The 25,801-nt window shown below is 44.3% G+C and overlaps 1 protein-coding gene across 5 annotated transcripts in view; it reads right to left on the bottom strand.

Annotated features, from left to right (window-relative positions):
• Window positions 1–25,801, bottom strand: part of enah (ENAH actin regulator) — a 183,906-nt gene that overhangs the window by 30,991 nt on the left and 127,114 nt on the right. For all 5 annotated transcript variants that reach the window (XM_078398862.1, XM_078398860.1, XM_078398859.1 and 2 more), the window contains 5 exons: window positions 12,845–13,122; window positions 8,826–9,629; window positions 5,115–5,153; window positions 3,682–4,013; window positions 3,032–3,165 (listed from right to left, as the gene is read on the bottom strand). In XM_078398862.1, coding sequence (XP_078254988.1) covers window positions 3,032–3,165; window positions 3,682–4,013; window positions 5,115–5,153; window positions 8,826–9,629; window positions 12,845–13,122 — 1,587 coding nt within the window. The remainder of the gene's footprint in view (window positions 1–3,031; window positions 3,166–3,681; window positions 4,014–5,114; window positions 5,154–8,825; window positions 9,630–12,844; window positions 13,123–25,801) is intronic.

Here is a 25,801-nt window from a genome sequence, read left to right as displayed (position 1 = left end):
CCTCCCCCCCCTCCCCTCCCCCCCTCCGCTCCTCCCTCCCCTCCTCCCTCCCTCCCCTCCTCCCTCCCTCCCCCTTCCCTCCCTCCCCTCCTCCCGGTTACAAAGGAAACCCTACGAGGACGGGCCCAACGGGGAAAGAGGGGTACTGGGAAAAGGGGAGGTCCCCCTCCTTCCCCCCTCCCTCCCCCCCCCCCTACCCCTCTCCCTCCCCCCTTCCCCCTCCCCCCTCCCTCCCCCTCCCTCCCCCTCCCCTCCTCCCTCCACACCTCCCTCCTCCCTCCCTCCCCCTTCCCTCCCTCCCGTCCTCCCGGTTACAATGGAAACCCTACGAGGACGGGCCCAACGGGGAAAGAGGGGTACTGGGAAAAGGGGTACTGGGAAAAGGGGAGGTCCCCCTCCCTCCCCCCTTCCCCCTCCCTCCCCCCTCCCTCCCCCCTCCCTCCCCCCTCCCCCTCCCTCCCCCTCCCCTCCTCCCCCTTCCCTCCCTCCCCTCCTCCCGGTTACAATGGAAACCCTACGAGGACGGGCCCAACGGGGAAAGAGGGGTACTGGGAAAAGGGGAGGTCCCCCTCCTTCCCCCCTTCCCCTCCCCCCCTCCCTCCTCCCTCCCCTCTCCCTTCCCCACTTCCCCCCCCCCCCTCCCCTCCCTCCCCCCCTCCCTCCACACCTCCCTTCCCCCTTCCCTCCCTCCTCTCCCGGTTACACTGGAAACCCTACGAGGACGGGCCCAACGGGGAAAGAGGGGTAATGGGAAAAGGGGAGGTCCCCCTCCCTCCCCCCCTTCCCCCCCCTCCCCCCCCTCCCCCCCTCCCTCCCCCTACCCCTCCCTCTCCCTTCCCCCCTCCCCTCTCCCTTCCCCCCTCCCCTCCCCCTCCACACCTCCCCTCCCCCTCCACACCTCCCTCCTCCCTCCCTCCCCCTTCCCTCCCACCTACAATGGAAACCCTACGAGGACGGGCCCAACGGGCACACTTCTGCTAGTATATATATATATTATATATATATATGCATACATATATATATATATATACACACATACACACACATATAGGCATTCCCCGGCAAAGGTTATGTTCCGAGAACCCTTACGCAAGTCAGATTTTCCTCAAATCAGAACCGTTCCCATCATTTGCCTGGTGGCTTATCGTGTACATGATAATCGGGATGGGATTCATTTGAATAAATCTCAGGGCCTGAACTGCTCACTGTCGAGCATTTCTCCATCTATGGAAATTCTCGTTTCGTCCAGTGATGTCGCCATCCGACCATCTGTGAGTGGACGAATCCCAGTCATTCATCCAGACATTGGCAGTGAGCAGATGGATGCTGACACTGGGCCAGTCACACGGTGAGCAGTGTGTGTCTGAAGTTAACCTGATTCAGAGGGAATGGTTAGCCTGCGAGCTGTGAGTGGGGGCTGCATGCCCTCTAGCGGACTGCTGTGGAACTCAACCGGCTACCAACTAGTTTATTCAGTTTTCCAGCAGGTCTCACCAGAGGCGAAATTTGCAAGTCGCATTTTGTAAGCGGAGGAAGGGGAAGGAGAGTTTGGAAATACCTCCGATTTTTAAGTAATATCATTTTTTTTTGTTTAGAGTTTGTAACTTTTAGTCTGCAGTAAGCGCAGGATGGGAAAGAAACCAAGATTCGCAGGTGTATCTCTGACTCCTTTCAGCTGTTGGACAGGGGAAGGTTTTGCTCCTGAGCAGTCAGTCCTTCTGTGATGGCTTCCTCTGTAATTTGCCCCTTGAGCACATTGTAAGCATTCATATATCAAGCAAATGTTTTTAAGTTTAATTTAGAGATGCAACTTGGAAACTTAAACTGGAAGCGTAAACTGATTGCGGTAGTGGGGATTGAGTGCAGAATTGTTTACATAAGTGCGAATTTGTTTAAGTAGGGGAGTGTCTGTACATAAATGATTTGGACGTAAATGTAGATGGGTTTCTTAGTAAGTTTGTAGATGATTCCAAGATTGCTGGCGTAGCAGACTGTGTGGAAAGCTGTCAAAATACACAGCAGAATATAGATCAAGCTACAGAAATGGGCAGAGAAATGGCAGATGGATTTTAATCCAAGCAAGTGTGAGGTGTTGCATTTTGGGAGGTCAAATGTATGGAGAAAGACCCTTAGCTGCATTGATGTACAGATGTATATAGTTCACAACTCCCTGAAAGTGGCAATACAAGTAGATAGAGTGGTAACGAAGACACATGGAGGTTGAATGTAGGGGTAGTATATGGTTGGTGGCAAGATGCTTAATAGCATTATTTATGCAGAGAGATCTTGGGGTCCAGATCCATAGGTCCCTGAAAGTGGGAAAATAAGTAGATACAATGGTAAAGAAGGCATATGGTATACACGGTTTTATTCGTTGGGGCATTGAGTATATGAGTCAGGAAATCACATTGCAACTCTATAGGACTTTGGTTCGGCTGCAATTGGAGTACTATGTGGAGTTTTGGTTGCCCCATTACATGGAGGATAAGGAGGTTTTGGAGAGGGTGCAGAAGAGGTTTACCAGAATGCGGCCTGGATTAAATAATATTAGTGATAAAGAGAGGTTGGACAAACTTGTATTGTTTACTCTGGAGCATTGGAGGCTGAAGGCAAACCTGATGGAAGTATATAAAATTCTAAGAGGCATAGATAGATGGTCAGAACATTTTTTTCTCCCAGGGTGGAAATGCCAAAGACGATATCACACAGGTGAAAGGGGCAAAAGTTAAAGGAGATGTGCAGAGCAAGATTTTTTTTAAATTTATTTACACACAGAAGGTGCTGCGTACCTGGAATGTGCTGCAAGGGTGGTGGTGGTGGAGAATATGATAGTGGCGTTTAAGAGGCTTTTAGATAGGCACATCGATACATAGGGAATGGAAGGATATGGATCACGTGCTGACAGAGGAGATTAGTGTAACCTGGCATGATGTTTGGCACAAACATTATGAGCTGAAGGGTCTGTTCCTGTGCTGTACTACTGTCTATGTACTACTTCCAAGTCCTTTTAAACACTTCTTTCAAAACCTACCTCCTGGCCAGCAGGGCACTCATTTCTTCCATCAGACCAGTCCCTCCTATAGAAATTGGGGCTCCATTGCCTCGCGAAGACTCAGATTTCGAGACTGAACCAACGCTGACCACAGAACTTGAGGCCTCGTCAGTCTGTGGAAACAAACGACATCAGGTGACGACAGCAGTCTTGCGTTATAATGTTGGTGCAGATGCCAAGAAACAAACAATGGTTGCCTTGGCCTCCAAGAACAATATATCAGGCAAGAAGGTGGTTGTAGATGCGTCTGTAATTTTCCAGCACCTCACCCAAGGAAGCATAATTTGCCCACAGCAGAATGCTACAAATAGCAGTGACACTAAACATTATTTACGGTTGTTAATCTATTGGACGAACACTAGGAAGAACTTCCTACTCTTCAAAAGCTGTATGTCATGAACATGATTGGAAGGAATTAGTTCAACCTCCCATCCGACAGGGGCAGTCTACCTCAGTAGTTGGGGAGTTCGCTGGATTGTTGCTCATTCTGAATGGGACTTGCAGCCGAAAGCTTGAGCGGAGAGGTTAAAGAGATAAAAGCGGAACCCACAACACGGCTAAATTACACTTCAACAGCATCTTGTTACCTGCTAACATTGCCCAGCAGATTAACCCACGGCTTCACTTACCCTTCCCACTTTTCTGAGTTTAGCTCCAGCCAGAGCAGCTGCCAGTCCAGTCAGTGGGCGATCATCCTCAGCCTCAGCTGATAGAAGGGTGGAGGAGGGGAGAGGTGGGGCTGGGGGGAGAGCTGGAGCAGGAGGAGCTGCCTGGCCGGGAAGAGGTGGTGGAGGTGGAGGAGGAGGGCCTGCTCCAGGCAATGGAGGTGCAGGCGGTGGGCCTGGTGGCAATGGTGGTCCTGATGCTGGAGGTGCTGCTGATTGCGATGGTCCCGGAGGAAGAGGAGGCGCAGGTGGAGGGGCCAGTGGCCCCTGGAAACCTTCATTTGCTGGAACAATACCTGTGATAACAAGATAATAGAAAAACCTTACACCTAATTTGATATTTCTTTGAGTTTCTATATTTTTTTCTGAAATGAAAATTAAAAATAACCATCGCATTAGTAGCTGTGCATCAGGATGAGGTGTTCCATACTAGGTCATCGGAGATGTTCTCATTCTTTAGGAAATGGGGGTTCCCCTCTTCCATTACAGATGAGGCTCTCACTAGGGTCTCCTCAATATCCCGCAGTTCCACTCTTGCTCCCCCTCCCCCTATTCGTGACAAGGATAGAGTCCGCCTTGTCCTCACCTTCCACCCCATCAGCCGTCGCATACAACAAATTATCCTCCAACATTTCCACCACATCCAACGGGATCCCAATACTGGCCATATCTTCCCATCTCCACCCCTTTCTGCTTTCCGCAGAGACCGTTCCCTCCGAAACTCCCTCGTCCACTTGTCCCTTCCCACCCAAACCGTCCCCTCCCCAAGTACTTTCCCCAGCAACCGCAGGAGATGCTTCACCTGTCCCTTTACCTCCCCCCTCGACTCCATCCAAGGACCCAAACAGTCTTTCCAGGTGAGGCAGAGGTTCACCTGCACCTCCTCCAACCTCATCTATTGTATCCACTGTTCCAGATGTCAACTTATCTACATCGGCGAGACCAAGCGCAGGCTCGGCGATCGTTTCACTGAACACCTCCGCTCAGTCCGTCTCAACCAACCTGATCTCCCGGTGGCTCAGCACTTCAACTCCCCCTCCCATTCCCAATCTGACCTTTCTATCCTGGGCCTCCTCCATTGTTAGAGTGCGGCCCAGTGCAAAAATAAAACATCAAGTCTGTTGAGAATTATGGGGAGAATGCACAAGAATGGGGTTAGGGGGAGAAGAGATAGATCAGCCATGATTGAACGGCGGAATAGACTTGATGGGCCGAACGGCCTAATTCTGCTCCGATCACTTATGATCTTATGAGAACACAGGTGTTGGTTCACAATGAGAGGTTATTTAAGAGATTTGCTTTGGAAACTGGCAGGGCAATCTCTTCTGTTAACCCTTGTAAAATACTTTATCAAACAATGTAACATGCACTGATACTTTAAGGCCATTCAATATTACCTAATGGAAGTGGGACATTCTGATTCTGTACCATTGTATCTACATATGGGGAAGACAATAAATAAATGTTCATGTTAATTGATGCGCATTGACATTTTTCTCCACTTGTGAAAAAATAAGTTTTCAGACAATTCTCAAGAATGGAATCATTACGTAACCCGGGGACTGTCTGTTCTACTTCTAATTATCTACCTCATTGTAGATCATATTGTTGAATCCTTTCTCGTGCATCTTCCTCCTACAAACCCTATTAAATAACGGTTGGCACTGCCTCATAAGAATACAACTACAGTTATTGTCAGCACTCCGCTATATTCGATTTCTGGTGCTATGCCCAATTCCTCTTCACAAGATTTGGAAATTCTTGCTTTCATTTGAATCCATCTTTCCACCTCTGACTGGGACAAGTTTTCTGCTAAATTAAAATTGAGGAATAGCACCCCATATTCCCCTTGGGTAGCTTACAACTCAATGGTATGAACCACTAAATTCTCCAATCCCCCCGCCATCCCACTCTCTTTCCCGCTCCCCTTCACCATCCTGGTATGCACATATTTTTTTCACCATTTCCCACCCATCATCTGCACCATGCACTCATCTCCAAGTCCCCTATTTCCCTTTTATCCCACCCACTTTCCCCTTCCCCCTTTCGTGTTCCACTCATATCCCATCTTCCGGCTTTACAATTTACTCCACTTCTGTTCTTATCTCACCCTTTTCTTTGCTATTCACATTTGGCGTTTACTTCACCGATCTGCCACTCATACTCCTTCCTCACCTGCTCAAGATTCCAGCATTGGCAGTTTTTTGTGTCTGTTTAATATTTCATTGGTTTAACATGCTCATTAGTCACAGTATATTGCAATATACTATTATAACATCACATTACACTACACAAGTGAACAGTGCTCACTCAAAATATTATTCCCAAAAAGGTGAAGAAGAGGAGACACAATGAGAACATATAATTTCAAACTACTAGTGAGCTTTCAGAATTGGCTTGCAGGCATTTATTCACAATTTTTTATTTAACTCAATCAAAACTGGGCGAAATCATTTCCTCAGTGCATCTGAATGAGCACTATTCACACGTGCTAAGTACAATGCACATGCCGATGCACACAATTCTAACTTGGCTCAGAATAAGGTTCAACAATATTAAACCTGAAAATAAAATGTGCATATTCCAAACATTGTTTGCACAAGAGTAAGCAAACTGCAATTGTATGTTGTAACAGCGCCCATCTCCCTTGGATGTCGCTGCGATCCATTTCACTGGCTGACTGGCCAGGAGAGGTCAATCCTCAGCATTATTGTTAACAGCTGGGTCCAACTGGCTGATATTGGTTGGCCACTTGAACTATGTCCACCTATTCCCTATAAAAATCCAGGCATTCTAGCCAGAAAGAAGAAAGAAAGGAGAGGAAGGGAGAGAAAGTGGAGCACCTTCCTGCTAGCTGTGTTTCCTTGTCATAAGTTCTAGGAAGACTGAGCTGAGCCACTGGGACAAACCTGAGACCGCCAGGGCCACCGTATGGTCAAGATTGAGCTGCTGGGAGGAATCCCTAGTCAGACAACCAGGCCAAGACTGAGTGGCCAGGGCAAGCCTGAGATGCCAGTGCCTCTTCCTGCGCCCGGACAACAAGGGATGGCCCACAGACAAAGGCAAAGATTGAGACGCCAGGATAATCCAGGGACCACCGGCTCTGCCACCTGAAGCTCAGAGCTGTGGTGCCAAAATAAACCTGGGATCGCCAGGAAAAATCTGAGACTGTCAGCGCCTCTTCTCGAGGCATGGGTAAATGCAGGGAGAGGCCAGAGATCAACTCACCTTCTCTTTTAAAGACTAGGACTGAGCTGCAAGGACAATCCCAAGATCGGCAGTCCTATCGACATGCGCCCTGATGGCGAGGGACAGCGCCCCCATGTGGTCCTGGACTTTCTTACAAGTGTAAATAAAAGATATGCGAGTTCACCCGACTTTGAGTGTCGGTGCAGTCACTGTTGAACCCAGTGCCAATCGACGCCACATTGTATATTGAACAAATACCTTTGCTCATGATGATGTCAATTGTCAAACTGTGAATTCAACCACCTGATGACCTACACTGCCTTTGATTGTTCTGATAATGATCCATTCTGTGACAAAGAGAGGCAGTTACAGTGTCTTTGGTTTCTGTTTATAAAGTGAACTGTGCAAGGGCATCTAGGCAAGTGGTTAAGGCGGCACGTGGTTTGCTTGCATAGGTTGAGTATACAAGTCAGGGAGCCATGATACAGCCATAATAGGATTTTGGTAGGGCACATTTGGAGTATTAAGTGCAGTTCTGGTTGCCTTATTGCAAAAATTACGTAGAGGTTTTGGAAAGGGTGCAGAAGAAGTTTACCAGAATGATGCCTGTATTAGGGGGTATTAGCTACAGGGAGAAGAAGTTGGACAGACTTGGATCGTTTTCTCTGGAAAGCCAGAGGATGCAGAGAGACCTGATAGAAGTATGTACAATTATGAGAGGCAAAGATGGGGTATACAGTCAGTATCTTTTTCCAAGGATAGAAAAATGGAAAAAGTACAGGGCACAGCTTTAAGGTGAGAGGGGCAAAGTTTAAAGAAGTGCTGGGGAAGGTTTTTTTTAAATACAGAGGGTGATGAGTGCCTGGTGGTAGTGGTTGAAGCAGATATGTTAGTGGCATTTAACAGACTTTTAGATAGATTTATGGAAATACAGGGAATGGAGAGATAAGTGATGGTCTTTACATCATATTCGGCACAGACATTGTGGGCCAAAGTGCCTCTTCTTGTGCTGTACTGTTCTATGGTCTATCTTTCATGAGTGCAGGACATTGTTCTGTGAAATAGTTATCCCCATGGTCAGTCTTCACATCGAAGCCAAGTCATCAATTGCTAGTGGTTTTGTTTTTACTGTCTGTAAGGTATGATTACAGTAGACAGGGCACAGGGACATGAATGAAAATGCTGCCAGGAGTGGAAAACTGTTGCTGTAAGGAAAGATTGGATAAGCTCAATTTGTTTTATTTGTAACAGAACTGTGTAAAGGGACATTTATTTGAGGTGTCCAAAATTAAAAAGGGCCCAAGTGGAATAAATAGGCAGGACCTATTTTCCTTAGCAGGAGCATTGACAAATTGGGGACACATAGGGGTTAGATGGGAGATGAAGAAAAATAATGTTATTTTCACACAGAAGTTGGCAAGGGTCCAGAACCCGCTACTTGAAGGTAGTCGCAGAGGAAAACATTCATACCACACTCTGTACTTGAAGAGCCATGACCAGCAGGGCTACTAATCTTGTGTTGGCTCGGCTAATTTCAACTGGTGCATATGTAACAGGCCAAATGGGGTCCTTCAGTTTCTGCGGCTGTCTTTGCTTTAGTGCCACATGTCGATTTTGAAAAGCAGAAGTTGCTTTGTCCGTGACGTCCACAGAAACACAGACAACTTACTGACCCAATGACGACTGCACATGGAAATCAAACCCCAACTTTCAACAAGGTGTTGATTTAATACTAACATAAAACTCGACCAATGCATTTATTTAGCTAACCGGTTATTATGAACTGCATGTTTCTTCAAAACCTCAAACCATTGTTTAACAGTGGCTAGTCGCATAATCAATACCTGGGTTATACTGAAGTAAACCGAATTTTGTTCATCACCAAGAAATGAAAGATGGTAGCAGAGAGAAAGCCTTACCCTGTGAAACTGTAGGTTCAGCCAGCTGAGGGGGTGCCTGGGTGTTTGGCTCAGGAGCCGAGCAGTCTCCCAGCCCAGAAAAAGAGTTCTCAGCAGAGGCAGGCAGCTTGGGGGAAGTCGGGGTGATTGCACAAGGAGAAAGGGGTACAGGAGGTTGAGACACGGGAACAATGATGTTTGATGAGACAGAAGTGGTGTGAGATGTTTGTAAGAGGGGCAGGTGAGATGGGGGACGGGGAGGGGGTGGTGGTGGGGGATTAGCTGGAGCAGCACTTGTGCTCTGGTGGAGTGGAATCTCCGGTGGGCCGTTAATGACAGAAGGTGATGGTGGTTTCTGGATTTGTATGGGAGTTGGAACGGGAAGAACTGGACGAGGACCTGTGGCCTTTGCAGGCGGACTACTGATTACCACAGGCGGGGAAGGTGGAAGAGGAGAAAAATTAGTGGCAGGCCAGACCACTGGCTTGGGGACAGAGGGGAGAGATGGAGGAGCACTGATTGGAGATGGCGGTCCAGGCGTTCTGTGAATAGGACGCGGAACTGTTGCATAATGGGGCAGGACAGGATGGAAGGCAGAACCGAGGGAAGTGGCAAAGCGAGATGCTGAGTGACGCAAAGGCGGGGTGGGTGGGGTGGAGTTTGAGGAGGCAAGAGATGCGTACTCTGAGAGAGAATCTGATGAGGGGGGAGTGCAGGATGAGATGGCAGCTACAGACACAGCTTTAGTGTAAGGTGGAGGGGGGATTGATGGCGGTTGACAGGTGCTGTATTCTGGAGGTGGAGTGTTGTATTCGAAAGATGAGGCTGGAAATGAAATGGAAGCAGCACAGAAAGGAGACAAGAGGAAAGAGAAGAGAGAAAAAAAATACAGCTAACATTGCAATAGAGTCAGCAGTGAAAGGAAACCATCTTTCAAAAATCTGCAGCTTGCCTCAGAGGACTATCTTAGTAAGGCATCAGAAATGTCACTCACTGGAATTTGTAAATACATCAATGGAAGGTGTTGCAGTCAAGCATCAAAAGCTACACCGGGACTGCTGCGTCCCATTTTAAATTGGATTACTGGATAACACTTTTTAGTAATTAGCCATTTCCTCACTCTCTCAAAGGGGTTGTTCCTTTTGTTGTGGACTGGTGAAAAAACTCACCAGTTTAGATTAGATTGCACAACATGCATTGGCAGAAAGCAGCCTTTCTGTTATGTAGCTCAGATCAATAATTTGACCATTGAATCCCACCAACACTGCAGCTTTAGCTAGGAAGACAACACAAATATTTCAATCCTTTATAAAGGATACATCCACGTTCAATTCCCAGTTTTAGCTGGGAAAACAGTGATGAACTGTAATGCACAACTTTATTATTGATTCATTGTTTATGATATGGGCATTTATTGCTAACCCTTCATCACCAATGGTTTACTCAGCTATTTCAGAAGACTTTTTAAGATTCATTATTGTAGGTCTGGGGTCACAAATAGCTCAATTGCCTCCCCAAATACCATTAATAAATCAGATTTTTACAACTATCTGATAACTTTGGGATCATCAATACTGGGTCTAATATTTTTGTTTTAATTCCAGATTATTAACAGAATTGAAACTCAACAACTACCACAATGGGATTGTGTGGTACATTGGCAGTAGTCAGTGTTAATGCGGCACATTGGCAGTAGTCAGTGTTAATGCCTCACAGATTTAGGACCGCGATTAGCCCGCTTCTTTGGTGCAAATTTTGCAGGTCCTCTATGAACACGTGGTTTCCCCCAGGTGCTCCAGTTTCTTCCCACATCCTAAATATATGCTGAGAGATTAATCAACTACTATTAAATTTCCCCTAGTGTCGTTCAGGTTTCTGGCATCTGCATTTTAAAATTTTCATTTCCTTTTGCTCTTCTGGGTGGTGACATGGACCCAATGGGCAAAATGGTCCCCTTCTGTGTAATATGTCTGTCAGTCTCCGGGTTGTCAGCCCAGGTTTTTAGATTACTGGTCCAGTAACTTAACCACTGCATCATCACTGTATTCTTAGTGCAGGAAAGTGATACTGTGAAAAGATGAGGTATCCAGCCAAAATCAGCGAACAACATCCATCAGAGTGAGAAAAAGCACGCACTGTGATTCAATGATCAGTACCACTCTGCGAGACCAAAGAAAGATTTGGAAGAAGAGATTGTTTTAGTCTTTATAAAAGCCGATTGACCCGAATTTAGATTTTTAAATATTTGTATTTTGCCCATGAGTCTCATTCACCATGTGTGAAGTAATTATTTACAGCATCTAATGTTCCCCACACTTCAAGCAATTAATCCTTCCCGCCATCCCTCCTGGTCCTGTGAGTCAAGCTGCAGGTATATACACTGAGGCAATCATCATCCGTACATTGATATATAATAAATCAGCACCACTCAAAATGAAGAGTCAATTTTAACACAGTCACAGTATCCTCCCCTCCCCCCCCCCCCCCCCCCCCCCCCGCCCCCAGGGCCCAATACACAGGTGTTAGGTTTAACTCCTCACGCTATGGATTCAAACTGCAATTTTATTTTCACAAACTGTTATTTTATTTCCTGTTGACATTGAAAAACTGGCAATTAATATTTTCAGGTGGCTGGTGTTTTCATTAAAACCCCCTATCAATTCCACTTTGTACAAGTTCTAATCCTTAATGGAACGTATATACACATAAAGGCATTTGAAGCAACAGACAGGGGAGTGGAATATCTCTGGATGCTGAAATCATGACTAGGTTTTATTCAACATAGTGGTAATGTATAGGGTGATTGTTTTAAGAGTCAGTGCATGTCAAGACATAGGATTTTTTTTTTCAAGTAACAGCCCACCACAATTTTATCAATGCCTCTCCTTGCCTGAACTGCAATCAAAGACTATCTTGCAACTTGCATGAACTGAAATCTAGATCACCAAGACTACAAGGGTGGCCACTCAATTTTATTATCAATATAGTCTTCGTAAAGATTAGAATGAAATCATCTGGCAAAAATAAGAGTAAAACTGCACCTACTCAAATATAACAGGTCCAGTCACAAGCAGAGGCTGGGTTTTGCATTAGGAATTTGGTACAGCCATTGGAGCAATGAGAATCTGCATGTGGAAACCTAACATTACAGGATGAGAGCAGGCAGTAACTGAGTTACACTGCTGAACATTTAGTGGTACCTGAATGCATTCAGTTTGTTAAGAAGTGGCACCAACTTCAGATTATTGTATTGATGTCAACAACTAATCTATTACTTTGGTGGTATTATGGTACAGTCACTGGTGAAGAAGGGAACTCGGACACAACTTCGAGATTCTGGTCACCACGTGGAGCAGGTCAGATACGGAAATCTTGAAGTTGTGTCCAAGTTACCCTGCTTCACCAGTGACTGTACCACAATCTTAGGTTTCCACATGCAGAATCTCATTCCTTCAGAATCCAATTCATTGAAAGAAAAAAAAAAATTCTGTGACTCCCACGCAATCTCAGACCTTCCTGCTTTGCATGATCTTAGAATTAATTTGATGTTATGTGTATTGTTTGGCTTGGGTCTAGCATATCCAAGAGAGGATGCTGATTACTGCTTGACCAGTTTATACACTCCCCTGTTGGGGGGGGGGGGGAGCACCATGGTGGAGATTTCAGAGGCTGCTGTTTGTGAAAGGTTGCGGCGGCTGTTAGCTCTAACAGCCAGCTTTGCTATTCACGACAAGGGTTAGATCCATTGCTAAATCTGGGTATCCTATGGGAGCCAGCACTGAACACCAAAAGTTTCAAGCTCTTTGAAAAGTTTGAGTAACGATCTGAACAAGCCAGTCTGAAGATGGGTCTTGACCCGAAATGTCACCCATTCCTTCTCTCCAGAGATGCTGCCTGTCCCGCTGAATTACTCCATCATTTTGTGTCAAAGCCAGTAAATAAAGCACGATGAGGAGCACGAAGAAGGGATACTGTAATCTTAAACCTGATCACTTTGATCAAATCTATAGATCTCAGATTTACCTCCACTCGTCACTTACCCACAGATGACATCCGTCGCTCCATCTCCCACTCGAGCTGCTCTCTCTCAAGCTGTTCCTGCCGTTCTCTTTGTCGTTCTAGTTCCAGGTCCTCTTGTTCTTGCCTTTCCTGTTCCAGTCTTTCCTGCTCCATGCGTTCATGTTTCTCCCTCTCTTGCTTCTCACGTTCCATCTGTTCCTGTTCAAGTCGTTCCCTCTCCAATTGCTCACGTTCCAATCGCTCGCGCTCCAGTCGCTCTCTCTCCAGCTCCTTCTGCCGTTGCTGCTCCTGCAATTGCCTGGAACACAAGAAAGGCACACACTGTGGACGCTTTGTCAAGATGGGGGCTACATGCCATATAACAACATATTTCAATTCGAGCTGTTTTACTTTTAGTGTATACCTTTGTTCTTTTAACAAAATAACAAAGTATTCACTGCATCAAACAACATACAATTTGTCCTCAAGATTTCTGGGCTGATTGTAATTTCTGTGCTCTTGCCCAAAGACTCCTAGATCAGTAAAGCTCTTAGACGTCCTCTCCTAACACCAGGAACAGTCAAAGTCACAGTCGTAGAGTCATACAGCATGGAAACATGCCGTTGGCCTAACCCGTCTATGCAGACCTTCTGATGTGCTGTTGACATGCTGAACATAATGTGCCTTCTCAGACCCTGTTATAGGTCGTGGGCCGAGGGGCCTTTTCGTTTCATGTCGTAACCCACATCCAATATCTACCTGTATTCATAACATATTGTGTAAAAATATTATAGAAATTATATCTGAAATTCGTCAAGAACAAAACCTGCACATATTTTTAAAATATGGATAAAACCTCCAAAATCTTGTCAATTTTCTGAGTAGTAATTGTCCAATCAAAGCACGTTTGTCATTGAGTCGGACGCCAATTGACCAATCACGCGCTTTGTTTCAGGCTAGCTAGGTAGGGAGCCCATTGGGATCATGGTGGAGAGTATTTCATCCATCTTCGGTTTAAACCAGCATCTGCAGTTCCTTCCTACACACTAGCACAAAGGATGACTGGAGGTCATCTCAGCCATAGAACATCTCTGCAGGAGATCCTCAGCTACGTGTCCGGGGCTCAGCCACATTCAGCTGCTTCATCAATTATCTTTCTTCAGTCATAAGGTCAGAAGGAGGGATGTGCGCTGATGATTGCACAACATTCAGCACCATTTATGACTCCACAGATACTGATGCCATTCTACGTCCAAATGCCGAAAGACCTGAACCATGTCTCACAAAAGGTTGATAGGCAGCAAGTAAGATTCACCCGCTCAAGTGCCAGGCTGTGACAGTGACAAACGAGAAAATCCAACTATCATCTCCTGACATTCACAGGGATTTAATTAACCGAATCCACAATATAGATATCTGGGGATTATCATTAACCAGAAACTGAACTAGATTAGCTATTTACACAAAGTGGCTAAAAGCGCAGTTTAGTGGCGTGTAATCTTGCAGCAAGCATGGTGGCGCAGCAGTAGAGCAGCTGCCTTACAGTACTTGTACTGCCAGAGACTCGGGTTCGATCCCGACTACAGGTACTGTCTGTACGGGGATTGTAAGTTCTCAGCGTAACCTGCGTGGGTTTTCTGAGATCTTTGGTTCCTTCCCACACTCCAAAGACGTACAGGTTTGTAGGTCAACTGGTTTGGTATAAATGTAAATAGTCCTGGAACTCACTCACGAACAACACAAGGATTGCAGTGATTCAAGAAGGCAGCTCACCTGCACCTTCTCAAGAGTATCCAAAGATGAGTAAATCAATGCTGGCACAGCCTGTGATGCTCACATCCCTTGAATGAATGTTTTAAACAGAGAGTGCATTCACCAATACCAATTTAAGAACGCAAATTCACAGATTAAGAAGTTCTCTTTCCAATTTAGTTTTCATATCAATACAAACAGAATATCACTGCAGTAAATCCTGGCAAAACGCTGCAGTGCGTGTTCAGAATTCTCTCTCTGAGCTCCCGGAAAGCCGCGGAGAAGCCGGGATCAGAGCAGGCCAGAATGGGGCCTCGCGGATCGACAGAGCCCGCGGCTGACGTTTTCTAATTAGCTTAATTAATTAGTGTGCAACGTTTTGCACTGACGAGTTATGAATTCCTTCTCATTGATTTTTTAATCGAAATCTGTGCCAAATTTCAAGTAGATACCAAAGATGGGTCACAAAAGTCAAAATCTAGACACATTTTCGGCTAATAGCCCCCAATGACATTGTACTTTCAGTCACCGAGGCCGACCTCAGAAGATCCTTCATGAAGGTGAACCCTCGGAAAATATCTGGGCCTGTTGATGTACCTGGTCACCTTTTCAAAACCCACGCGGACCACTGGCTGGAATTCAACCTGTCGATACTGAGGTCGGTTCCCAACTGCTCTAAAAGGGCATCAATAATACTGGTGCCCTAGAAAAGTAAAATGACATGCCTCGATGGCTACCAAATGGTGTGGATCTGTGTGGATGAATTGCTTTAAGAGATTGATTGTAGCTCTTATCAACTCCTACCTCAGCAGCCTGGACCCACTACAATTTGCCCACGCCATAGATCAACGGGGGATGCGATCTCACTGGCTTTCCGCTCTGCACTGGACCACTTGGACAAAAAGAACACATATAAAGCTGTTGTTCATTGACCACAGCTTGGCGTTCAACACCTCATTTCCTCCAAACTTGTTACCGAGCTCAGGGAAGTGGGTTTCTGCGCATCCCTTTGCAAATAGATCCTCGACTTCCTCAGCAAAAGACCACAATTGGTACAAATTTGCAAAAACACTTCATCCTTAATAGCCATCAACATCTAGGGACCTCAAGGATGTGTGCTCAGTCCCCTGCTCTACTTACTCTATACCCATGACGGTGTAGCTAGACCTTGCCCTCAACATCAGTAAAACCATGGAGCTGATTGTTGACCTTAGAAGAGGAAGGCCGAGGATCTACGAACCGTGTCTTCATTGACTGGTCAGTGGTGAAGAGAATCAACAGCTTCAAGTTCTTGGGCGTGCATATCTCTGAAGATTTATCCTGTGCCCAGCACATTGTTGTAAACATAAAGGAAGCACCTCTACTTCCTTAGAAGATTGAGGAGATTTGGTATGTCGATGAATACTCTCTTGGATTTCTACAGATGTAAAGTAGAAAGCATATTGACTAGTTGCATCACGGCCTGATTTGGCAACTCTAACACCCAGGAATGAAGATTACAAAAAGTGGTGGACCCCTACTGCCCAGTCCATCATGGGTACTAACCTCCCCACCATCGAAGGAATCTATAGGAGGCACTGCCTCAAAAAGGCAGGCAGCATTACCAAGGGCCCGCACCACTCTGGCCTCACTCTCATTTCACTCCTGCCATTGGGAAGAAGATACAGAAGTCTGAAAACTGTCCTCCAGGTTCAGGAACATCTTTCCAACAGCCATCAAGGTTTTGAACGCTACAAACACCAACTAAACTATGAACTCTCTTTGTTGTTTTGGGGCTTGTTTTGCACTAATATTGGTACTTTTTTACTAAATTAGTATTTTTTAAATTTATTGAACTTTCTTTTGTTCATTATCCACAAGTAATGTTTACAAATCTGTTATGATGAATCAAAAAATAATTTCATTGTTCCGTTTTTGGTACATATGACAAGGAAACACTCTTGACCAAAATGCACATCCATGCCAGTCCATTTGCCTGCATTTGACTCACATCCCTTGAAACCTTTCACATCCATGTACCAGTCCAAATGTCCTTTAAATTTTGTTTATTTACCTCTCTCAACCACTTCTTCTGACAGCTCATCCACAAACTGGTCAAGGGAGTGCCCAACAATCATGTTCTGTGATAATACCCAGTAGCCAACATTCCATTCACCTCTTCCATCAACACCCTGGATTACATTCTTCCCCAGCAGCAAGATGTGTACATCTGTGACATCCACCTGGAAAACTGTGGATCAAATCTCAACATCTTACTGACACCATCAAAACTGGAATGCATGAAGTACTCTGGCTCATTGAACTAATAGGACTGCTTGCAACTCCAAACTATAAATTAATCTGTTCTCTCATCCTAATTTCAATTGATCAATTCCAAGTACAACTCAAGGACACAGTATCTCTCAAGTCTGTGGAGTTGATCGACACGATAGTGAATATTTTTCTCTCTCAATTGCACTTCAAAAATGCCTTCATTGCACAAGAATGTCCTGCTCTCAGTTGAATGATCTTGGCGACTGAGCATGCACAAGTGTCTAACAAAGAACTGCAAGCACTCAAAAGTCTTGAAAAGAACCTTCTCCTCATCTCCTTTATCACGGCTAGGACAACAAACCAGAGATACATATCAACAGCAGAGAAAACAACGTATCTACATCAACACCATCAAGGATTCACCTGTGATTTGTAGAAGGTAATCACTATCGCCACACGGCACGGTCCTCTCAGTTCAAAAATCAACACAATTAAATTTCTTTGCACCCACTATGAGACATGCAACTATCTATAGATAATGACTCCAAAACTTATAAAGTACTTGAAGTGTATTCGCACCAAAGCCTTTCACAATTATGGTTTATGGCTTTTTACTTATCAAGTATACTGAGATACAGTGAAAACTTTCTTTGTGTGCTGTCCTGTTAAATCATACTATATATGAGTACAATCAGTCATACACAACTAGTGCAAGGGGGAAAATACCAGAGTGCACAATATTGTGTTACAGCATTATATCATTATAGCTCAAGACAAAGTGCGGATAACAAAAGAAAGTGTAGATTTTTTTAAAGTGCAAGGGCCAAAATGAGGTAGGATGAGAGATCGGAACTACTCCTGGAGAGGACCATCCAGTAGTCTGATAACAGTGGGGAAGAAAATGTTCCCGAATCTTGTGGCACGCGTTGTCAAGCTTTTGAATCTTATGCCTGGCGCAGGTTTGTGGGGTAATTGGCTTCTGTAAATTGTTCCTAGTATGTAGGGTTGAACTAGTGATGGTTGGTCGGAGTGGACTCGGTGGGCTGAAGGGCCTGTTTCAGTGCAGTATCTCTAAACTGAGATGGCTGTAGTCAAACATCATGATGCCAATCCCTGGACATGGCAGCACCTGTGGTCCACCTGCTTTTACCTAAAAACAAGACCATAAGAATGTGCACGTGCAGACATTCAGTGAGGACTGAACTGTTATCTGCCCGAGTCAAATAGGCTACCAAAACTCTATGGCCTACAACAATCATCTGTATGCAGTACTGGAATGCAATGTATATCATAAAGATAAAGAGGTGGTATAATGCAGGTGCACTCACTCAGATTTCCCAAACAGCATCGAAAGATAGCTGCTTAAATTCTCCAGATTGTACTGTAATACCACAAGGGGACACTGCAAACCACCAGCATAGGAACATGATCTTTTATCACAGCAACAACTTTATTCATCACACATTACATTCAACAGCATACGGCATGCATGTTGAATGTATTTCAAAATTGTTCATTGCATTCAGATATGCCTCAAAGCAACTCATCAAGTGCAAACTAAATGCAGGTTGAAGACAAAATCTCACGTTAGAGGTGGTTATGGAATTTATTAAGAGAGCAATAAACGTAGATCAAACATAGATCAGTGCTAATCAAATATAAAACAGAAGTACTGAATCCTCTTAATAGGTAATTGGGAAGAAGAGATATCAGGAAAGGCATAGATTTGGAAGAGAAAAAAGGGGTCAGGAAGGCAAAGGGAAATTTAGTGAGGGAGAAGAATGGAAAGAGATAAAGGTCACTGGAGCTCAGGAGGATCCATGCGATGATGTGCGTGCGGATCAAGCAGCAACTCTGGCGAGAGGAATAAGTGGTCATATTTCATTACACTGACCTTCCATAGTTCTGAAGAAAGGTCATTTACCCAAAAATGTTAACCGTTTCCCTCATATAAATACATTTTGCCCCATTAATTACTCCCAACATCTGCAGTGTTTTGCCTTATTTTTCCAGTTGGTCACCTATGTAAAACAGAGGTGATAACAAAAAAGGGCAGGTGCTGGAAATCTAAAACAAAAGCAGAAAAAAACGGAAATATTCAGCAGCTTAGTTTGCACCTGCAGGAAGAGAAACAGAGTTAATGTTTCAGGTTGAAGACCTTTCATCAGAACCAAAAAGCAGACAAACAAAATTTGTAAAGCTGTCAAGATCGGGTAAAAACCAGGGTGACCATGGGGATAGAAACCAAGGTTATCTTGTTAATGGGAACAGTTAGAGAGTGAGAACCGTGACAAAAGAACCTGGACAAAGGAATGTGGGAGTTGCAAACAGACACCCCCATCCCTCCCCCCACCCTCTGTGCGTCTTTACAAATTTCTTTTGTCTCCTTTTCCATTCTGACGAAGGGTCTTCATCCTGAATCATTATTGATTCTGTTTCTCGTCAAAACACATGCAGCATGACAAGCATGCTGGGTATTTCCAGAACTTTCAATTTTTGTAATGTGAAAGCACGTTATGTTTCTTGAAACTAACAGAACAAATTTTAAATGTGATTATTCGGGCTGGAAATGTAGCCTCTAATCATTGGCATGGCAACAGATGAACTCTTGGCATGTGTTAAATTTGCAATGAGTCAGCAATTGGATTTATTTATAGACCTCTCACTGAACGTTTTTTTTTGCCTGCAGCTAGACTGATATTCATGCCAAACAAATTTACAATGCTGTACAATAACTGATTAAAGGGAGCCAACACTAAGACCTTCTCAAAAGGGCTTAACTATATCATTCCCTTCCATTCTGAACAACTGATGAAAATATCTGAAGATGGATCCTACAAAAATCAAGCTGCCCATTTAGAGCAGACAGTGGTGAAACATTTTACTAAATCCTGATGAATAAAATATACTTCAATGATTTGGATGAGAACATACAGGGCAAGATTAGCAAGTTTGCTGATGATACAAAAGTGAGTGGTTTTGCAGATCGTGAAGATGGTTGTGAAAGATTGCAGCAGGATCTGGATCAATTGGCCAGGTGGGCTGAGGAATGGTTGATGGAATTTAATACAGAGAAGTATGAGGTGTTGCATTTTAGGACGTTAAAAAAGGGCAGGATCTACACAGTGAATGGTAGGGCTCGGGGGAGTGTTGTAGAGCAGAGGGATCTAGGAGTGCAGGTGCATGGTTCCTTGAAGGTTGAGTCGCAGGTGGTCAAAAAGGCTTTTGGCACTTTGGCCATCATCAGTCAGAGTATTGAGTATAGAAGTTGGGAGATCATGTTGCAGTTGTATAAGACGCTGGTGAGACCGCAATTAGAATAATGTGTTCAGTTCTGGGCGCCATGTTATAGGAAAGATATTGTCAAGCTGGAAAGGGTACAGAAAAGATTTACGAGGATGTTGCCAGGACTGGAGGGTGTGAGCTATAGGGAGAGGTTGAGTAAGTTGGGTCTCTATTCCTTGGAGCGCAGGAGGATGAGGGGTGATCTTATTGAGGTGTACAAAATCATGAGGAATAGATCGGGTAGACGCAGAGTCTCATGCCCAGAGAAGGGGAATCGAGAACCAGGGGACATAGGTTCAAGGTGAAGGGGAAAAGATTTAACAGGAATCCGTGGGGGGACTATTTCACACAAATGGTAGTGGGAGTATGGAACAAGCTGCCAGAGGAGGTAGTTAAGGCTGGGACTATCCCATCATTTAAGAAACAGTTTGACAGGTACAAGGACAGGACAGGTTTGGAGGGATATGGACCAAGCACAGGCAAGTGGGACTAGTGTAGCTGGGACTTTGTTGGCCAGTGTGGGCAAGTTGGGCCGAAGGGGCTGTTTCCACACTCTATGACTCTATACCAAATGTATGATGCACAATGATTATATTTTATTCATTAGACCTTCCATTTACATTCCACAAAAGGCAACAACATTGGTTTGAAGTTGAATACAGAGAAGAATGGGTGATGACAACAAGTATCCAGTGAACCCAATGGTGCATGCAACATCCCAGTTGATTCATGGTCACCATTATTAATAATGCATGGGGCAAATAATGGCACACTAGATGTGATAGAAGGCAGGTCAGAGATGTTGCACTACTGATCAGGGAGAATATCATTGCAATACCTGGGGAGGATATCCTGAAAGGATTGGACAATAAGCCCATATTTAGTTTTGTTTCTTTTTGCGTCTATCTTTAATTTAGCTTGGTTTAGAGACACAGCGAGGAAACAGGCCCTTCAGCCCACCAAGTTCACGCCGACCAATGATCCCCACACAATAACACTATCCTCCACACATTAGGAAAAATTCACAATTATACCAAGCCAATTATCCAACAGAACCTGTCCGTCTTTGGAGTGTGGGAGGAAACTGGATATCCCGGAGAAAATCCAAGCAGGTCACGGGGAGAACGTACAAATTCCTTACAGGCAGTACCGATAGTCAGGATCGAACCCGGGTCTCTGGCGCTGTTAGGCAGCAACTCTACCACAGCCCCTTGGGTAGAATTCAGGGATAAGAAAGGAGTGGTCACTTCGATGGGGTTACACTGCAGACCTCCCGATTAGAAGGGCCACATGTCATTGGCAAGTCGGATTAAAGAAAATCCCAAGGCTTTTCATAAGATTGCTAAAAACAAGAGGATAACCCGGGAGAAGATAGAACTTCTCAAGGCTAAAGCAGGGTAGTTATGCTTGGAGTGGCCAATGGAGATGAGGTATTAAGTTAGTATCATGCGCCTGTATTCACCGAGAAGGACTTGGAGGAAAGCAAAATGTGTGGAGAATACAAATATACTCGGTCAGTTTGCGCTGAGATTCTTAAAGGTATTAAGGTGAGTAAGTCCCCTGGGCCTGATGCGTATTAAAAACATAGAAACATAGAAAATAGGTGCAGGAGTAGGCCATTCGGCCCTTCGAGCCTGCACCGCCATTCAATATGATCGTGGCTGATCATCCAGCTCAGTAGCCTGTACCTGCCTTCTCTCCATACCCTCTTCTTATTAAGGAAAAGCAAGAGGAGATTGCAGAGGTCTTGATGAGGATTTTTTTTCTATTTTCTAGCCACAGCCAAGACAGGAGAGTGGCCAATAAAATTCCTTTGTTAAGAAGGGAAGTAGAGAGAATCCAGGGAAGTATAGGCCAGTGAGCCTCATGTCAGTGGTTAGGGAAACTATTGAAGAGAATACTTCGAGATAGAATTGACTTCCATTTGGCTTTGTACACAGCAGGTCATCTCTTATTAACTTGATTTCGTTTTTTGTGGGAGTGACAAAGGAGAATGATGAAGATAGCACGGTGGTTGTTGTATACATAGATTTTAGGAAGGCTCTTGGTAAGGTTCATCATGGTAGGCTGATCCAAAAGATTAAGATGTACGAGATTCACGGTGACTTGTTCATATGGATTCAAAACTGACTTATTCATAGAAGACAGAGGGTTGTTGTGGAAGGGAGATATTCTGCGTTGTGGAAGGGAGATCCGTGACCAATGGAGTTCTGCAGGGATCTGTGCTAGGTCCTCTGGCAACAATAGTAAGTGAGTGTAAGAGTCAGGAAGTCATGATGCAGCTCTATAAGACTTCGGTTAGGCCGCATTCGGAGCACTGCATGCAGTTCTCGTCACCCCACTACAGGAAGAATGACTTGAGAAGGCGCAGAGGAGGTTGCCTGGATTAGAGGTTTTCAGCTACAGGGAGAGGTTGAATAAACTTGGATTGTTTTCTCTTGAACGTCAGAGGTTGAGGAGAGACTTGATAGAAGTATATAGAATTATAAGCGGCATAGATAAGGTGGACAATCAGAACCTTTTCTCCCCAGGGTGGAAATATCTAACACTGGAGGGCATAGCTGAAGTGAGTTGGGGAAAGCTTAATGGAGATGTGCAGGGGCATGTTTTTTTTTACAGTGGTAGGGGCCTGGAACGCATTGCCATGACTGTTGGAGGCAGATATGATAGTGGCGTTTAAGAGGCTTTTAATAGGCACTTGGAAGTGCAGGAAGTTCAGCTTGTCATCATGTTCGACGCAAACATTGCAGGTTGAAGGACCAGTTTCTATGCTGTACTATTCTATGTGCTCCTAGATCCCTCTGCTCTACAACATTCCCCAGGGCCCTGCCATTCACCTGCTCTGGTTTGACTTCCCAAAATGAAACACCTCACACTTATCTGCATTAAACTCAATTAACCATTCCTCGGTCCACTTCACTAGCTGATCAATGTCCGAGTGTAATTTTTGATAATCATCTTCGTTATATACTATACCACCAACTTATTATTCATGCCTTGTACATTCTTATCCAAATCATCAATATAGATGACAAAGAGCAATAGGCCCAGCACCGATCTCTGAGGCACACCACTTATCACAGGCCTCCAGTCTAAAATACAAACTTCTACCAGCATTCTCTGCTTCATTTTAAGAAAATAATTCTCTATCCAGTTAACTGTTTCTCCCTGGATCCCAAGTGATCTAATCTTCCAAAGCAGCCCACCATTATCAAAAGCCTTACTGAAGTCCATACCTTTCTGGTTATTTCTTCAAAAAACAAATAAATACACAATAAGCAATATAATAAATAATCAGTTACACCGGGTAACCAGATCATAATAATGCAAGCCAAAGTTCTACAAAGTTCATCGTAGTTCTGTGTTGAGATAGAGTTGTGCTGAGTGGTTCAAGAACCTGATGGTAAGAAATTATTCTTGAATTTGGGGTTAACGATTCTCAAGCTCCTATACCTTCTTCCCAACAGCAGCGAGGTGAGAGTGTGGCCAGGGTGCTGTGGATCTTTGATATTTGCTGCCTCTTAGCCAGCACTTTTCATAGATTCCTTTGAAGGTCACATGATAGATTGAGCAATTCCATTCACATTTTGCAACCTCCTACGTTCTTGGGAGTTAGTCACCAAACCAGGCCGTGGTACAAGTCAGTATACTCTCAAACAGAAAATTACCTTTGGGTGGGAAAAAAAAACCTGAGAGCTTATGTGCCCTGTCCATTTAAAAAAATGCCGAGTGAGGAAGGAAACATCAAACTAGTGTGGAAACCATCAAGTTGATTAAACAGCAGAGCCAGATATTCCTCCTATGGTCTGTGGTTATCTAGTTGTTTTAATCAGTCTGCAATTGAGTCTCGTTTTGCCAATATTCTCATCTCGCAAAGATTATATAGGTAACTGCTTCAGTCTTTGCAGACAAAAGGCCACTTAGCATTGTCAGTCAAAACAACAAACTGAAGTGAGATATAGTGACCAAAACGGTTTTGTCACTTTATTTTGTAAATGAATTTCTTTAACCCACTTTTTTCTTTTCAACAGGCATTTCCAACCATTGACTTGCTTACCAACCCAAACACTTACCAGGCAGGGGCCAAAATTTTGACTAAACTTAGAACAGTGCAGCACAGGCCCTTCGGCCCACAATGTTTCTGCTGAACATAATGCCAAGTTAAACTGATCTAATTTCCCCGTTCATAATCTAGATACCTCTGTTGCCTGCACTTCTAAAAGCCACTTAACTGCCCATTGTATCTGCCTCCACCACCATCCCAGGCAGTGTAAATAAAACTTGCCCCACGCATCTCCATTACATTATCCCCCCCTCACCTTATAACTATGCCTTATAGTATTGGACATTTCCACCCTGGGAAAAAAAGTCCTGTCTACCCCATCTATGCCTCTCAGAATTCTCAGCACCCTCTCCAAAGTCTCCATATCATTCCCTTATGAGAGTGACCAGACTGGTTGTAGAAACTGTCTGAATTCATCAATTAATTGTTAAAACTGTCCGTACATTAGGAAAATTTCCAATGAAAAGCCATAGATTTGAAGATCAATTCTGTTTGCCTCTCCATGGGTGCTGTCTGAACTGCTGGATTGTTCCTGTATTTTCTCTGTTTTAATTTTTTTTTTAAAGCATTTACATGGTTAACTCATCAGGAAAAGTTTAATATTGGTTCAGATCCAGGATAATTTAGATTGTGCAATAAAGTGTCCCTCAGGATGTGCGCGTCCACTGGCAATGCCAGCACCTATTACTTTGAACTGAAGAGGCAGTAAAGAGTCAACCGATTTTTATGTGACTCCAGGTGCATTGCAATTATAGACACAAAGTAGTGGATGAACTCAGCTGGTCAGGCAGCATCTTTGGGAAAAAAAGGATCGGTGACGTTTCGTAAAAACCATCCATTTTCTCCAGAGATGCTGCCGGACCCACTGAGTTTCTCCAAAACTTTGTGTCTATCTTTGGTATAAACCAGCATCTGCAGTTCCTTTCAACACACCACAATTATGTTCAGCAAATTTTCTTCCTTGAAAGATTTGTTATATCTTATTGAGCAATATAGAAAATAATTTAGCTTCTTTATAAATAAACAATAGGCATCCATCTCATTGTACTCACTGTAAAAGCTGCCTGACATCTGGACCCATTGCCCGGCGACACAGATTTTTGTCCAACACCTTCATGGCTGCTATCTTGCACAAGTTCTAAACCAAAACTGAACTGAATCCTTTTATATTTTTCCAACGGGAGTCGCTGGCAGATGACACAAGCTGAATTTATAGCCCACATTTCAGTACAGTGCTGCAAGTGCCTGAATGAAGTTCCTGCCTGTCAAATAGCTATTTCAAACCTCACCATTTCACACTAACCCAAAGGTCAGATTACTAACCTGGCTGCCACACTGATAAACTTAATTACATCATTGATAAAAACAGTCACAGTCAAAGCAAGACAAAATTAAACATGACGTACAGCAAAATCACAGGAGGAGTACTAGAACCCAACACCAAGCAGCATAAAAGATCGTCATTGCAGAAGCTTCTTAATAAAACAGAACATTTCAGCACAAAATCCAGCCTTTTAACTCATGATGTCTGTGCCGACCATGAAGCAGAACTAAACTTTCCATCCATACTTTCCTAGTAAAACAGTTCTGATTGTCCACACTTTCCATCCATACTTTCCTAGTAAAACAGTTCTGATTGTCCACC

Source organism: Rhinoraja longicauda, chromosome 5, assembly GCF_053455715.1.
Source record: "Rhinoraja longicauda isolate Sanriku21f chromosome 5, sRhiLon1.1, whole genome shotgun sequence".
Taxonomy (NCBI): domain Eukaryota; kingdom Metazoa; phylum Chordata; class Chondrichthyes; order Rajiformes; family Arhynchobatidae; genus Rhinoraja; species Rhinoraja longicauda.
The sequence above is the reverse complement of the archived record's forward strand: the minus strand, read 5'-3'. Positions and strand labels throughout refer to the sequence as shown.